This window comes from Heptranchias perlo, chromosome 14 (genome assembly GCF_035084215.1).
Source record: "Heptranchias perlo isolate sHepPer1 chromosome 14, sHepPer1.hap1, whole genome shotgun sequence".
In the NCBI taxonomy this organism is placed as follows: domain Eukaryota; kingdom Metazoa; phylum Chordata; class Chondrichthyes; order Hexanchiformes; family Hexanchidae; genus Heptranchias; species Heptranchias perlo.
In genome coordinates this window covers 59,825,245-59,842,474 of record NC_090338.1, presented here as the reverse complement: position 1 = coordinate 59,842,474, position 17,230 = coordinate 59,825,245, and the positions used below count along the sequence as shown (strand labels likewise).

General features: G+C 41.0%; 1 protein-coding gene across 2 annotated transcripts in view; it reads right to left on the bottom strand.

The window, feature by feature from the left end:
- The window catches only part of LOC137332561 (matrin-3-like), an 82,494-nt gene that overhangs the window by 55,255 nt on the left and 10,009 nt on the right, over positions 1-17,230 (bottom strand). For both annotated transcript variants that reach the window (XM_067996482.1, XM_067996483.1), the window contains exon 2: positions 14,217-15,425. In XM_067996482.1, the coding sequence (XP_067852583.1) occupies positions 14,217-15,260 (1,044 nt within the window). In that variant the 5' untranslated portion in view covers positions 15,261-15,425. The remainder of the gene's footprint in view (positions 1-14,216; positions 15,426-17,230) is intronic.

Here is a 17,230-nt window from a genome sequence, read left to right as displayed (position 1 = left end):
ACCCTTTACCCCTCTGTCCTTGCAAACTACTGCCCCATCTCCAACCTCCCTAAGTCCTTGAATGTATTGTCGCCCCCCAAATCTGTGCATCATCTTTCCCGCAACTCCATGTTTGAACCTCTCTAATCAGGTTCCAGCGCCAGTACTGAAACGGCCCTTGTCAAAGTCACAAATGACATCTGATGTGAATGTGACCGTAGTGCACTATCCCTCATCATTCTCAACCTGTCTGCAGCCTTTGACACGGTTGACCACACCATCCTCCTCCAACGCCTCTCTCCGTTGAGTCCAGCTGAGTGGATTGCCCTTGCCTGGTTCTATTCTTACCTATCCAGTCGTAGAGAATCTCCTGCAATGCATTCTCTTCCTGCTCACGCACCTTTACGCCTAGAACCTATCCTCGGTCCCCTCCTACTTCTCATCTACATGCTGCCCCTCGGCGACATTATCCGAAAACATGTACGCTGATGACACCCAGCTCTCGACCCCTCCAATGCCTCTGTGTTGTCAAGCTGCTTGTCCGAACAGAAATGTCCTCCAATTAAACATTAGGAAGACCGATGCCATTATCTTCAGCCAGCGCCACAAGCTCCTTTCACTAGCCACCAATCCCATCCCCCTCTCTGGCCACGGTCTCAAGCTGAACCAGACTGCTCGCAACCTCAGCGTCCTATATGATCCTGAGCCAAGACTCTATCACAAAGACTGCATATTTTCACCTCTGTAATATCGCCCTTCTCCGCCCCTTCCTCAGCTTATCTACCGCTGATACCCACGTCTAAGCTTTTATTATCTCCAGACTTGACTATTCCTGGGCTCTCTTGGCCGGCCAGCCTCCCATCTTCCACCCTCCATTAACTCGAGCTCATCCAAAACTCGGTAGCCCATATCCTAACCAGTCCCTCTCACCATCGCCCCTGCGCCCGTCGAACCACACTGTCTCCCAGTCCACGAATGCCTCGATTTAAAAATTCTCAACTTCATGTTCAATCCCTCCATAGCCTCGTCCCTCCCTATCTCTGTAACCTTCTTCAGCCCTACAAGAACTCAGCGTTCCTCCAACTCTGACCACTTGTGCATTTCCCACTCCCTTCACCCCATTGGTGGCTGTGCCTTCAGCCGTCTAGACCACATAAATATTGCGGCTACAAGAGCAGGTCAGAGGCTGGGTATTCTGCGGCAAGTGACTCACCTCCTGACTCCCCAAAGCCTTTCCACCATCTACAAGGCACAAGTCACGAGTGTGATGGAATACTCTCCACTTGCCTGGTTGAGTGCAGCTTCAACAACACTCAAGAAGCTTGACACCATCCAGGATAAAGCAGCCCGCTTGATTGGCACCCCATCCACCATCATAAACATTCATTCCCTCCACTACCGGCGCACAGTGGCTGCAGTGTGTACCATCTACAAGATGCAATGCAGCAACTCGCCAAGGCTTCTTCAACAGCACCTCCCAAACCCGCAACCTCTACCAGCTAGAAGGACAAGGGCAGCAGGTGCATGGGATCACCACCACCTGCACATTCCTCTCCAAGTCACACATCATCCTGACTTGGAAATATATCGCCGTTCCTTCATCGTTGCTGGGTCAAAATCCTGGAACTCCCTACCTAACAGCACTGTGGGAGTACCTTCACCATACGGACTACAGCGGTTCAAGGGCGACAGCTCACCACTACCTTCTCAAGGGCAATTAGGGATGGGTAATAAATGCTTGCCTTTCCAGCAATGTCCACATCCCTTGAATGAATTTTAAAAAAGCAAGCTCTGGAGTTACCTTCCTAAACCTCTCCACCTCTTTAAAATGTGCCTTAAAACCTACCTCTGACCAAGCTTTTACTCACACATCCTTCTTTGGCTCAGTGTCAATTTTTGTCTGATTACGCTCCTGTGAAGCGCCTGGGGCGTTTTGCTATGTCAAGGTAATTGGCAAATGAACCAGAGATTCAGTGAGGGAAAAAAAATTATGCAGCAAGTTATGATGATCTGGAATGCACTACCTGAAAGGGTGGTGGAAACAGATTCAATTGTAATTTTCAAAAGGGAACTGGATAAATACTTGAAGGGGAAAAATTTGCAGGGCAGTGGGACTAATTGGATAGCTCTTCCAAAGATCCAGCACAGGCACAATGGTCCAAATGGCCTCCATCTGTGTTGTATCATTCTATGAAGATGCTATATAAATGTTGTTGTTTGCTTGGACTGGCTCTTAAAATATAATTCTGATGAGCTGGTTTAATAACATTTGCAATGGCATTTAAAAAAGGAATAAAGATGCCAAGATTTACAAATATTAGAAATTTGCTGGATCACTGAAGGCTCATTGAAAACAGTCCACCATCTCCTTACAATGAGTGTGCAAAGTTTTAGTAACACTTCCTTCATAATTAATATTATTGTATCGGAAAAGTTGTTGAGGATCCCCATAAAAAAATATACATTTTAAAACTTCTTCCCGAGTCCATTTTGTAAGTATTAAAAGTAGGCTTTCAAGATTTTCATGCTTATTTATAATCAATTTTTTGGTTTCACCAAATTCAGTATATCTTAAAACAAGTCAAAATCAGCATAAAAGCCTGACATAAAATTCACCCAGAAAAGGAAAAATGAGCATGACGAACTTCTTGGTTAAGAGTCCCCCTGGTATGATCATGCAGGTGGGATTTTAAAAATCAGATTAGTGGACTAATGTAGAGCTCCTAGTGAGTATAATTTGTTAAGTTATGTATTATGAAGAGCTCAAGAGAATACTTCAGTTACTTTTTCCTATAATTTTTGGTGTTTTGATCATGAAAACGGAGAGTTATAAAATATATGAACAATCACAATCCCAAATACTATAGCTCCACGCTTCTAAATTCAAGAACAATTCCCACTTTTACCTACATTCTTTCCATGTTATGCATTAAATTCTCAGTACCAAACCCACCAACAGGTTTCAGGCAAGATTTGTTTTTTCTGTATTAAGAACAAGAATGCATTGGAAAGGGTTCATAGAAGAACAAGAGGAGTTGAAACTCCTTCAGCCCCAAAGAGTCTAAATCCAACCCCAGAATAGCATCCCCTACCACATCAGTGTCATCTTTTCAACTATCCACTCCACAAGACAAAGACCTTTTAGGAACAGGATAAAGCAATTATGCCCAATAATCTGATTTTTTAAAAATATAGATGAACCCCACCTTCTTACCATATTCCTATATCCCTTCTCTCCTAAAAAAAAAGTACATAATTGTCTCACAAAGCCATTTATACAGTCTGCTTCAACACCTTTCTCAGGCAATTTATTTCCTTTAGATGAAGAAGTCCTACCTAACTTCCCCTTTTATTTCTAGCTTCCTCATTTTTAACTTATGTGCCCAGATATTTGAATCTTTCACCATAGTGAATAATTTTGCTCATTAATTTTCTTCACCAGCCAATTTCTGTACTTATGTTGTAACTGTCTGAATTAATTTCACAAAGTATCCGGATGATAGCCTGTATATATTTTGTATGTCAATATTTCACTTTAATAACAATTATGAAAGAAATCCCTGTTTTGTAATTTAAGGCAGTGTTATATCTATTTGCAATATTACTCTTGCAATGCTTTAAAAGTAGAGGTGTGTCACGATATGCTGTTAAACAAAATATTACTTTCCAACAGAAGCTTGGTGAGTGCAGTGTACTACTTTAAACAATCTAATACCTGATCAAACTGGTCCAATTTGACAATAACTTTGGAGGGCTCAAAGCTGTAAAATACCTCCCCAGTCTTATTGAAGAGCCTGCTAAGTATTCAAATGTCTGCTTTAGAGCAATTGTTACCTTTTACATGTCTTATTCATTTTGCTCAGCAGCATTCCAAAGCAAGCATCCATATTTGAAATGAGTTCGGACAATGTAATTGAGATTTCCATTCATTTCTGGGATAATTCATCACCATGCTTGAATGCAATGTTGGTCTGCAGAAATGTGTTCTGCTATATAGAATATAGAAGCTATATTCTCCACTTGGTCCCTATTATCTGACTGCTCTATATCAGGAAACTGGTTGGCTAAGGACAAAAGTTTAGCTCTGAAAACCATCCTCTTTTCTAAGTATAAGGCTTTAATGTTATTGTATAATTTGCCTCCAGCGGCTATGAGCAGCAAATCCTGAAGAAACTGTTGCAAGATGTACTACAAAGTTTTCAGCAAATACAAAAAGACCATTGCTCTCCATCTTTCTGTAGTTATTTATCACTGATTTTTCAGCCTTTCCATCTGCTCTGCCAAGTACAATGTGTTGAAGAGACAAGTGCTGCCTTCTATTATCTGCATTCATCTACAGAAGATACTTGACAAGTCAGAGGTAATAAACTCGCACAGGGGTTTCTCACACAAGTTAAAGTAGAATATGGAGGTCTTTTTTGTTAGAACGTTAGATTAAAAAATGATATAAATACAGAACAGAAAGTGTTGAGGAAAATTTCTGACCTCAAACAATCTAATCAGTTGCATTTTGCTCACTTGCACACAAAATAATATTAAGGCAGGTCAAGGTCACTGAAACTTGAATACCGAGTCACCTTGCCTGACAGGGAATTGGGAACATAAGAACATAAGAAATAGGAGCAGGAGTAGGCCAATCGGCCCCTCGAGCCTGCTCCGCCATTCAATAAGATCATGGCTGATCTGATCCTAACCTCAAATCTAAATTCATGTCCAATTTCCTGCCCGCTCCCCGTAACCCCTAATTCCCTTTACTTCTAGGAAACTGTCTATTTCTGTTTTAAATTTATTTAATGATGTAGCTTCCACAGCTTCCTGGGGCAGCAAATTCCACAGACCTACTACCCTCTGAGTGAAGAAGTTTCTCCTCATCTCAGTTTTGAAAGAGCAGCCCCTTATTCTAAGATTATGCCCCCTAGTTCTAGTTTCACCCATCCTTGGGAACATCCTTACCGCATCCACCCGATCAAGCCCCTTCACAATCTTATATGTTTCAATAAGATCGCCTCTCATTCTTCTGAACTCCAATGAGTAGAGTCCCAATCTACTCAACCTCTCCTCATATGTCCACCCCCTCATCCCCGGGATTAACCGAGTGAACCTTCTTTGTACTGCCTCGAGAGCAAGTATGTCTTTTCTTAAGTATGGACACCAAAACTGTATGCAGTATTCCAGGTGCGGTCTCACTAATACTTTATATAACTGCAGCAATACCTCCCTGTTTTTATATTCTATCCCCCGAGCAATAAAAGCCAACATTTCGTTGGCCTTCTTGATCACCTGCTGCACCTGCATACTAACTTTTTGATTTTCTTGCACTAGGACCCCAGATCCTTTTGTGAGGCTTGTGTCAAAACTTCTGAAAGGTATTATTTATATTAATTTACCACTTCTTGTATCAGCTTAGCTGGTTTGGTGGCATCTTTGCCTTTGAGTCAGCTGATTGTGGGTTCAATTCCCACATCAGAAATTGCCTACATAATCTAGGCTGATACTCCAGTGCAGTACTGAGGGAGTGCTACATTGTTTGAGGTGCTAACCGTCAGATCAGCCTCCTCTGCCTGTTCTAATGGACATTAAAGATCTTGTAGCACTATTCAAAGAGGAACATAGAGTTCTCCTGTGTCCTGGCCAACATTCCTCTCTCAACCAAAAAAGAGAATTGGTCATTCATCTCATTGCTATTTGTGAGATCTTGCTGTGCACAACATGACTGCTACATTTGCCTACACAGCAATAGTCACTGCACTTTCAAAATAATTTACTGTAAGTGAAACTTCTTTTACACTCCATGTATGAACTGGATGTCATCACTGAAAACTTTTTGCACTTAATACTTACATAAGAACTGAAGTAGAAATTTACAGAAACTGGAAAAGGCCAAGGTGGCCCAGGCATTGGATTTCAACCCTTGGTCATATGAAGACAGCACAATGTAACAACTTTAAAAAAATTACCATGCACCACAGCTTCCTTCACACTGGCACTGTTACTGTGAATTTAAATCTTTCCCCCTCTCCTGAGTACTCTTCATCTGTCCAACACCGTTGTTGTGATTTGATGATTCAATCTGGCTTCCTGCCTGCTTCTCCATATCCACAGAACAAACTGGATGGCTTGAGATACCAAGATAACGAGAAAACACTGTCATAAGCCTCGTCAAACGTCCGCCACTAGATGCCACGTTTTAACAATGGTAGCCATTTTGATTTGAAGGAGAGCAGTTTCTTTAAACTTGACTCGATACGGGAAGTCTTACACATATACACATGTAGGATTGATTTTTAATCAGATATAGGAATCCCCGTACAAATGGGACAACTGATCCTATAATATCCTGGTCTGTGTTATAATGATGAAAAACACCTCAATTCCTGTCACGATATGGAACTACACTGGCAAAATCGATAGTGTGAAGTACAAATTTAAACAGTGACATTCCAACATACCAACTCAAAAGCAAAAATAGTACAGCATGTTTTTGTCTGGCAGTGTATTTACAGACATACTTGCAAGGTTCAGGATCAATGTAGCACTTGAGGTTTATGTTATTATCCAAAGCCATCAAACATATTAGACTCTCTGCCAGTGTTTATTCTCTATACTAGTGGATCTCCTGAGGCATTCCCATGGGAAATTAGGACAAAGTGAATTTTCCTCAGAATGTACTTGATATATATATTATGCTTTGATATTTTTATTAAAATATTACATTTTAAGTTTTGTCAATGCTTCATTTGCACGATGGAGAAAGAACTTGTTGCCTTGAGCATTGCCTACTTGATTTAGGAAATTTTCTTTGGCTTTGAGGCCTCAACTGGTTTGGTTCCTAAAGGTTGTTCTTGTCTAGATAGAATGAATGCTAGGAGCTAAACATGAGTACCTGTTTGAAGAACAAATAGTACAGCCATCTTACCTACTGACATGAGAAGGTTTTGGCAGGATTGAACATCATCCTGTTTATTACAGAGTTTGATTTCCCATCCATCTACATATATGAGCCTTCCCCCTACCAATACAAAACCATTTTCCAAAACAGAACCAGCTCAAGATACCTTTTCTCCTCCTTCCTCCCCCCCACCCCCACCCCCCAAAACAATGGGCTGCTAAAAATTACAGGATGTTTATAGGAACTGAATTTCCTCTTAAATAGTCCTGGAGTTTGACAAACACCATGGGCTCGATGTTATCAGGGCTGCGGGTTCGCGGCAGGGGGGGGCTATCGGGCACGTGGGTAACGCGCCTGGTGAAATTAGTCTGCCACCCGCGCGATCACAGCCCAATTGGATCCACTTACCTGGTCTTCCGGGTTCCTCACTGCTGATCTGCGCGTCGGGCGGGCTGCGCATGCAGAGTAAGATCTGTCAGCTGGAGGAGCTCTATTTGAAGGGGCGGTCCTCCACTGACAGATGCTGCAACAAATAGAAAAAATTACAGCATGGAGCAGCCCAGGGGGAAGGCTGCTCCCAGTTTAATGATGCCTCACTCCAGGTGTCATTAGATGGGGTGAGGAGGAGGGGGAGGACAGAGATCTTTCCCCCGGCGGGCGGGAGGAAGTGGCCTGCCTCTTCCACCAAGGCCTGGCTCGAGGTGGCAGAGGTCACTTGCACCACCAACATATCGCCCACCTGCATACAATGCAGGAGGCGCTCCAATGACCTCAGTAGGTCAGCCAAAGTGAGTACACTTACTCATTCCCCTACACTCCATCTGCCACATCACCACCCCCACCCCACACCTCCTTCTGCACTGCCAACACTACTCTGTCACATCACCCCTCATACCCACTCAAACCTCATCCTCACCTTACCTGCACTTACTCACCTCGCCAGTACTCATCCCGCCACTACCACTCAACCCAATCCTCATGGCTCTATCTCATACTCACCCTCTCATGCATCTCTTTCACGGTCAGCCTCACTCAACCTGCCACTACCTGTGCTGCAGCCACAGGGCATGCATCACATATGTGCAGTAGGCAGCGTAAGGCAAACGTGTCGTGAGCATGAAGGAGATGCACAAGGGTGTTTGAGGGTTTGTCATGGTTGTTACTTATATTGAATTTCTGACCAACTCACATTGCATATTACATTGGCACCACTACTGCCATGTCTTTGCGAATCTCGTCTGGTTTGTGCAATAATGCCCTTTCCTGAGGATCACTATGAAGACCCACACCTGATGCCACCCATTGTGTCACTGCAGAGTGGGTGTTGGTGTATTTGCACAGCTCTTTTGTGCAGACGGCTGAGAGACGTCGGCGATGTCCCCGGTGGCACCCTGGAAGGATGCGGAGGAGAAGTTGTTGAGGGCAGTGGTGACTTTGACAGCGACAGGTAAGAAGATGGTGCTCGGGCCAGCCGGGAGCAGCTCGGCATGAAGGAGGCTGCAGATGTCCATGACTACATGTCGAGTGACTCTGAGCCTCCGTGTGCACTGCTGCTCAGAGAGGTCCAGGAAGCTGAGCCTCGGTCTGTGGACCCTGTGGCAAGGGTAGTGCCCTCTGCGACGCATCTCTCTCTGCGGTAGCCCTCCCTCCTGCTGTGCAGGTGGATGTGTCACAGCACTCTGTTGTAGAGCTCCACGTATCAGAGGTGGACGGCGTGGATGGCGAGGCTGGTGATGCTGTTCGCCCTCCGAGGAGGTCATGACTGCAGCTACGGCGGCTCCCATCCAGAAGATGTACATCTGAGGGGGTCCGCAAGGTAGGTACATGTCTCTGGACCCCGGGGTAAGTGTGCAAGTTGGTGACTTTGATTGTCAGGAGGAGAGTGGTGGAGGCCAAACTTTGTCCCAAGTGACAGAGTGGCCTCCTGCAATGAGTGAGGGTCTCCCCCCACCTGTCAAATGGACCTTTGCAGCTGACAGCTGCAAACGTCCATTTGAACTGGGAGTGTTTCCCCCAGTATGGGAAACAGTCCCAGTTTTCTATAAAATCACACCCCTCCTCACATAATCCCTTAATCAGGTCAGTTAATGACCTGAACAAGCAAAATAAATAGCTTCAAGTGGAACCCCGCTGGCTTTAATTGCCTGAGGGATTCCCACCAGCGGGGGCTGCGTGCGGGGAACCCGGAAGTGGGCGGGTTGGAGCCGGGCTCCGGTCCCGCTCCGGGATTCTCTGATTTTCGGAGGCCCCCCGCCAGGAACGCACCCAATAGCGGGTGCTAAAATTATGCCCCATAACACTATTTCAATAATTTATTTGAAGTCTACAGTTAACAGCCCCACCACAAATACCAAATATACATACTTCATCATTATTGTATTTTTTATTGCAGCTCCTTCCCCATTTCAACTGAATTGCTCACAATATATAAAATATAGGAAAGAAAGCTGCTGCATGCTGAACAGCCCCATTTCTTTCCCTTCCCTCCTCCTTTATGCCTCATGCTTCATGGCCTGACCCTGTTTGATCTAGGGTACAGCCATTTCAGTGACTTCATACTGTGCAGATTAACAAAACTGATCACCACAATCATCCTTATTTCATCACTCCTTGCAATGAATATGTTGATATCTAGTTAATTTTCTGTCGATGATTACCAGAGCGCCAATCAATTTGGGGCAGCAGGCAGAGATCAGAAGTAGCAGGCCACCAAAGATGGACTGAGGGGGGCAAGAGATGGGACGGGGCATATTCACAGCTGAGAACGGGTCACCAAAGTTTGGCAACAGGCTGCAAAGTGGCTATGAGCTGGGCAAGAAGCGCTGAAGCTGGAGGGTAAGCTGAACAACAGTTAAGAAGCAGGGACAGGGAGTTTTTGTGGCAAAGATCAGGCCAGCAAGGCTGGGGAGAGAGGCCATGTAGCGGCTAAGAAACAAGGCGAGGTATTCATGGCCGAGAACAGGCCACCAAAGCCAGAAAGAGGGACAGTGAAGCAACGAAAAAGTTGGGGCAAGGAGTATTCGCAGTTGAGAACAGATGCAAAATTTGTTCGGAGGGCAGCGAGCGCAAATGAAAGTTTTTGGGGAGACTTCTCTAGCTTAGTTCTCTGCATCTGAAAAGTAGGAAAGTGAAGGCAACTCAAAAAGACAAGGAATGTTGGGTCACATGACACCTCCAAATACATGTGATCCATGTGTGGTCAAAATTAAATTAAGATGGGAAATTACTATCACAGCACCACCTACTGGCATCACAGGTAAAAGTACGACACAAGAATTTTGAATTGAATGGTGACAGGACATAACAAATTTAATAACACGTAGTTACGATAATTAGAAGCACAATTAATCTTTAAGCTAAGCCAAATCATTGAAACTAATGACATTCTAGTTTGTGTTTTGTATCTAATTATTAAGGAATATACTGAAATAAATCTCAAGAGGAGATAATATAAACAGTGTGAAGTGTTGGATAAATGCTTCACTGAAAAAATCTTCCCAGGCATGTTAACAGATAGCTGCTTAGTAAACACTCCATTTTAGCTAGCAGTTACCAAATTATGGGATTTGCCAAAACCAATGAGTCTGCAAAGTTTCAGTAATACTTCCTTCATAATTAAGGAATTTCTTCCCATCAACAGAATTTGGAAGTTTTGCATCTATAGCATGTTTTTTCTAAATTTACTTTGCTAGAATTATATAAGTATGACTAACACACTTTTTATACCCATTTATATCCCATGACTCAGCTAAAACGTAAGTTTTAATCTGAGGGGTGATCATCACTCAAATTTACTGGCCTAAATCGGTCAATTGTTATCCATTCTTGATTAGGCTGCTTGATGGGGCACCATGTGAATGGAAATCTTATTTCTGGAGAAGGTAACTGACAGTCATGCTCATTCTACCAAAACTCGCTGGCTTACAATAGCAATTACGGAGTGTTGTTGACCACATCTTGTCTGGAAAAGTCTTTGTGACAAGCAACTTCCAGAGTTGGGGAAATAAAAGTAACAGCCTTGTGTTGTATAAGCTCACTCAAATATGTATATTGAACATTCAACATTAGTTCTGGTTTCAATGCACACTGAGAACTTCTCAAGACTGGATAACAGCTGGTTAATGCACCATGAACTGCAGCTGGGTTCAAATTCCAAACCCCTAGCCAACATTCACTCAAGCAGCCAGTTGGCACTCTTGGCCAGTCTAGTACAGCACACACACGAGCTATTCTCCATTACTGACAATGGAGACAATAGTCGTAGAGATGTCAACAAGAGTCCAAAAGCCTGCAAAGAGTGTACAGAAAAATAATTTTGAAAAATAACTTTAGCTGCTAATACAACTTTATGCTATCTGTGTCACCAACACATGTTTGGATCTATAATTCTAGGTCCTGGTTCAATGGTTTCTCTAATAAAGTGATCCGTATGTAGTCAATTTAGGTAAAGGAAGATCACTGTAGGGCTCTTTCACCACATACGCATACTAAATATAAAAATCAAATTTGTAATGACATAAAAATAACTATCAACCAACAGAAGTCATGAAGCCAATTAGAATTGAAGTAGTTTTTCTATGCTAGGTAGTTTACTCAAAGGCAATTTGTAAGTTATATGTTGGCCAAATATTACTCTTGAGAATGCTACCAGAGTTCTCTTCTGCTATGTATGTTAAAAAGGACCAGACAAAAACACAAATCAAAAGCAGGATGTGGTATGAACTATCAAAACAACCATGCAAATTAACTACACAAATGTCTCAAAATAAATGAGAAAACTTCTGCTTTAAAAGCTCAGTGTTTGAATTTTTGAATTTCATTGGTATGAAACAAATACAATGGTGATATTGTGTAAAATGCAAGTAAAACCATGCAATAGCCAGAGGGAGGTAAGAAATGTATACAAATATGAATTAACAGTTGAAAATTTAAGTGCTGAGATAAAATATAAGGAACTAAGGATCTGAAACCAAATCAGGAAACAATATAAAGCTTTCTTTCCATGTGTGGTAATAACACTCATTTCTATAGTTCTTAACTCAAGGCATGTTGTATCCCGATAATCAACTCTCCTAAACTGAAATAAACCTGACCACTATAGACAGCTTTAAAATTTTCTTATTTGACATGGTCTTACAAAGAAATGTTTACTACATAAGACAGTGGGATATTTCACCATATTACAGCTATAATTCTCAATATGAAGGAGCTTAGTGTATAAAGGCATCTGTGCAAAACAAAGAAATACATGAGAGAAAAAAATAAGGAGACTAAAAGACTGTGGGACAGGAACGGTGAGAAAGAAATGGAGGGATGAGGAAACAAAAATTTATTGTTAATTTCTTTCCATATATTGGCAATTGAAAACATATTTTGTTCAAAGTGGGCAAGAATACCTTAGAGACATCCATTTTAGACCATTGAAGGGCAGCTGCAACTGCCAAAACTGAAGGAGATAAAGTAGAAAAGGAAAAATACAGAATGTTATGATTATGTGATATTATGTGACCTTGTGGCTTTTTTGAACCAGCCTCTCAATTTGGTTGCACAGTATGTAGTGAGTAGTTATGGCCCTTGATATTTACAGCACATTAAATTTCATCCTCTCAATTTTTATGGCAAATTAAAGTGCCAAAGACATCAAAAAAAAAATCAGACTTCAAATCCATTGTTAAAGTCTTTGTAAAAATAAGCAGTTCCCACCTGTTTACATTTGATTTGTAAGGATATCCAGCTAACAGGTAATGTACTGTTATCAAATCATGGCTTTGGCCATGGGAGATCAACAAATAGATAGTACATCATAGAGTATCTGTATTTTTGATGGTAATAGAGTAATTTTTTTCCCCCACATATCGCTGGGACTTTAAAATGTGTTACAATTTAAAAATAGATGAAACATCAAGATTGTTGGACACAATTTTGTTACTATAAAATGTTGAAATAGCAGAGCAATGCAGCCCTTGCAACAAGATTTTAAAGCTTTGCATATTGCACCATTCATTTCTACTAAGCGTGCTCAGACCTATTAGATGAAATCAAGTGAGACATTGTTATATGCTGAGATCATGGATTATTTTTAAGTGAATACTTACAATCACTCACCTTTGTTGGTGGGTTCAGTTTTACCATTACTTTATCAATCAGCGCATTAAATGGCTGTAGTCACCATTGGCTCCTCAACAGTCGATATGATTAGGCTCTTAGCATTTAAGTTTTAGAAGCCAAATACTTACGAAGCAAACTTATAAAGTTTCAGGACTGAATATAGCTGGATGATTTGGGCCTATGCTAAAAATGTCAATATTAGAATAGGAATGAAGTACTGTAAATACTAAAACTAGAAACCCATAATTGCATTCCATTTACATTTGTAAACCATGATAAATGTAAACTGAGTGACAGAAATGCAGTCACCAGCCACCGAGAACCTTAATACCCTCTCTTTTTAGTACGACTGTCTGTTTTGGCAAAGCTTTGATTATTTTCAAAACATTTCCCCAGTTCCTATGAATTGTCATCTGCAAGGTAGAACAGTGAAAGCCTCACCAATGGTTCTTGGTGTAGCTGAACCTCTATAATTCTTAGCAAGCAATTACACCTATGCTAAGGAGCATAGGGAAGAAACACCATCATTGGAGATGGAAGACAGTTAGGGGTTAAAGACAGAAGATAGTAGAAAAAGAGGTTGAACAGATAAAAGACAGTTAAGTGAACTGTCAAAAAGCCAAATGTAATGCCAGATTTTATTTTGAACTGCAAATTTCAAATGCTGGTAGCTTTGGAATATCATTTCCATGTGACAGAACAGAAAAAAAGGTTTAAAAGGACCATGATGCAACCCTTTTTATTATATAGAAATATGATTATCCAGTCAGTAATTCTGGAAAAATAATTCTGTCTACTCAACAAAAACAAAACCATACCTTAAAACAGATCAATAGTAGTGACTTAGAAAACTTCATAAGGCTTTGTGAGTTTCTAACCTAAAGAAACTGATTTAATAGCGATCTTGCGTTACTCAAATTTGAACAAAATGAAGTTCAAGTACGCAGGCAGAACTGTGCAGAAGCTAAACCTAGCTGAAACATTATGACAAGCCCAATATTCAATAAGGACTTAATTTACATGAATACATCTCCACTGAAAGAAAAGAATGTGCAGAAAAGTAGATTTAATTGAATCATATTTTTGAAACTGGGAAACAATGCATCAGAAGCAAAGATTATCCAGAATATCATCTGAGACAATCTTAAAACCAAATGATGTTTTCCAAGTCCAAGGAGAGCTGCAGCTGTAATAGTTATATTTTATAAAGCAATTCTTAAAGAAGTTAGAGGTCACTCACCTGTACAGAATGAATGGTTAGATCACACAGCGAGCACAAGTAGGGGAAGACTGCTGGCAAGAAACCATGGTAATCGTTTATGTTGTTCAACGAAGGAGATCCTCGTTTTCTCTCAAAGAGAGACCTTTCATGTGCACGAGGAGAAGGAAGACGAGCAGCTCTTCCATAATCAGAATCAAATTTATTGAAATTGTGTGAGGGCTCAGAGAGGTGCATTTCCTCTCTGGAGAAGTCATCATTGCCTCTTAATCGTTCACGCTCATAGTCCTTCCGGTCATATCTAGAACTTGACTCTCGAGAAGAATGACCGTGGCTATATTCAACCACCGAGTCAAGACTGGAGTCACGACTTCCATAATTGCGTTTCCTAAAGTGTCTTTCTTCCTCCCAGTCATCATGGGAGGTTCTGTAGGAATGGTCATGACGTAGAGAACCGTCACCTCTGCTGTATTTTGAAGCTGTTCCTTCGTTAGCTCTTCTCCTTTTAATCTCCATAAGAATTTCTGGCAAGGATTCAGGTGTAAGTTTATCTTCAGGGTAGTGGCTCAGTTCATCCAAATCCCTGGATGAAAGGCCAAATGCAGCTAAAATGTTACTGGCCCTGTCTGCATCAATCTGTTTCTGAACAGCTTGAGATTGTTGATTCTGATTTCTAACTCCAAACAAGGAAGGCAAACTACTGCTAGCAGTATCGCTGTATCGTGAGGGCCCACCAGCTGAAGACATCAAACCTTTAGATCTTTGTCCCACACCTTGCGGGCCAAAGTTCTGACCCTGTCCCACACCTTGCGGGCCAAAGTTCTGACCCTGTCCCGCACCTGGTAAGCCAAAGTTCTGACCCTGTCCTGCACCTTGTAGGCCATAATTCTGACCCTGTCCAGAATTTATTAAGCCAGCCAAGTGTGGATTCTGGCACAATGTCCCAAGAGCTGCTTGGATATTCAGAGGTGGACCTGCAGCAAGACCTCCAACGTCTGCATCATGAAAACGACTCTTCCTCTTAGTACGCATTTGAATGCTCTGGCCCCTGCCAAAACTTGCCATTTTGACACAAGAGTGTGTCTACTCCAATACTGGTAAAAGCAGGCTAGAAGTTCTTTCTTGGTTAGTAGAAGTTCTAAGAAAGTTGTTTCACTGTCTAACTTGGTCTAAAAGATGGCCGATTTCATAAACTAGAGGGATGTAATTTCTCCAAGAATTTTTGTCAGGCTGAAAGTTAAAAGAAAAACATTAGATCCAAGAATACGAAAGAATCGCAAGGATAGAGATTAGAGTCAGCTTCAAGTTCTGAATTCAAAAATGATCTGCAGAAAGGCAAGTAGTTTAAAATAGGATTCAGTGCAATATTTATACAGCAGCATGGATGAAATGTATGGAGTAACCCATTTTTCTGCACTTGAAACCAAACTCTACAAATAACTCTACAAAACTTACCTTAAAGAAGGTATCCTGCAAATATGCGATCAAGGACAGAGCAGCATGAACAAAATTATATGCAGTTTGCATATAACATGGTGGTGTACAAGCACCATTAATACATTAAATGCAAGTCTGTCTTTCTATATGTAGAAATAAAAGGCTTTAAATGCTTCACCTAGGATATCTCTAGAAGAAAATATAAAAAGTATACAAAATTTTATATTTTCAGTGCTTTCGCCAGCCACATTAATCACCCAAGACTCCACATTCTGAAATGCGTCATTCTTGACCTACAATGTTAGTCACCAAGCATGTAAAGTACATCAAAATCACTGTAGGAGCCACTTGGCGCAGAAAAGAATTGTGGATAACACATTAACACTGGTATACACTGCGCAGTCAATTTAAAAGCATAAGTTTGTAAAATACACAAACTTAAGCAAATGCAATGTAAACTAATTTTTGATGGCCATACATAATTTATTCTTATAAAATGTACAAGCCAAGGCTGTTCAAAAATAAATTCAATACTTCAGGGTTTTTCACAACACTCCAACTCAGAGGTGTTTGTTGGTTTTGTCCCTCTCTTCAAAAGACTGGGCAGATAATAATTTATACTAAGAAAATAAGCAGGTACACATGAACAGACCAGCAATAGAAGGTGGAAATATATATTCCCATGGCTTTACTCTCATTCCAGAGTACATTCATTTTTGAACAGTTAAATTGATTACTTCAAAGCAGCTTAAAGGTTCAACACCTTTTTATAATCTCCAAAATGTAAATTACCAGGTGTCATGATCACACCAGAAAGTAGGTTTCACAATTCAACCACTTGGGCTTTGACCCAAAACAGAAGCCAGTATGCATGGTGATTTAAAACATGGTGAAACAAAAGGTGACAAGTAGAACAGTGAATGATAGCATTCAGGAGAGCTGGATGGGCTCAGGAACAGATAGATTTTTATGTAAATATATAGAAGGAATTGTACACTGGAACAATGAACATGAAATGTGCATGATCAGAAAATGTTCATTAACAAAAGTTATGTAGAAAGATTCACAGAACTAAACTTGTTTTCACTGGAGAAAAGATAAAACAATGTCCATTTTAAAAAAAAATGCATACAGGAATGAATGATGAGATGCAAGTAGGATATTTAACTTGGACCATGAACCTAGAACTAGAGGATAGGAATATAAAATTAAAAAGACTTGAGCAAGATTTGAGATTAGGAGGATTTTTTTCCTCCTCGCAGGTCTAGAAATGGAGAATCAACTCCCAGATAAAGCAGTTAATGCTGTTTTGATTAATACCTTTTAAAAAAAAAGCTGGGTAAATATCTGGTTAGGAGAAGGATTTAGAGGTGAAATAAGTACAGATGGAGAGAATCAAATACACTGTGGAACATAATTCCATGGCTCCAGCAGATTAGGAACTATCATGCTAAAAAAAATTTCAGCATGTATATTGTATTATGTAAGATTACATAAGTATCCTGCATCTTTTCTTGATATACTTTTAGGGTTAGGGAGAAAGTTTGAAAACTTCCTCAGGAGATTAACTTGGTCAGGTGGAATCCATGATACATTGT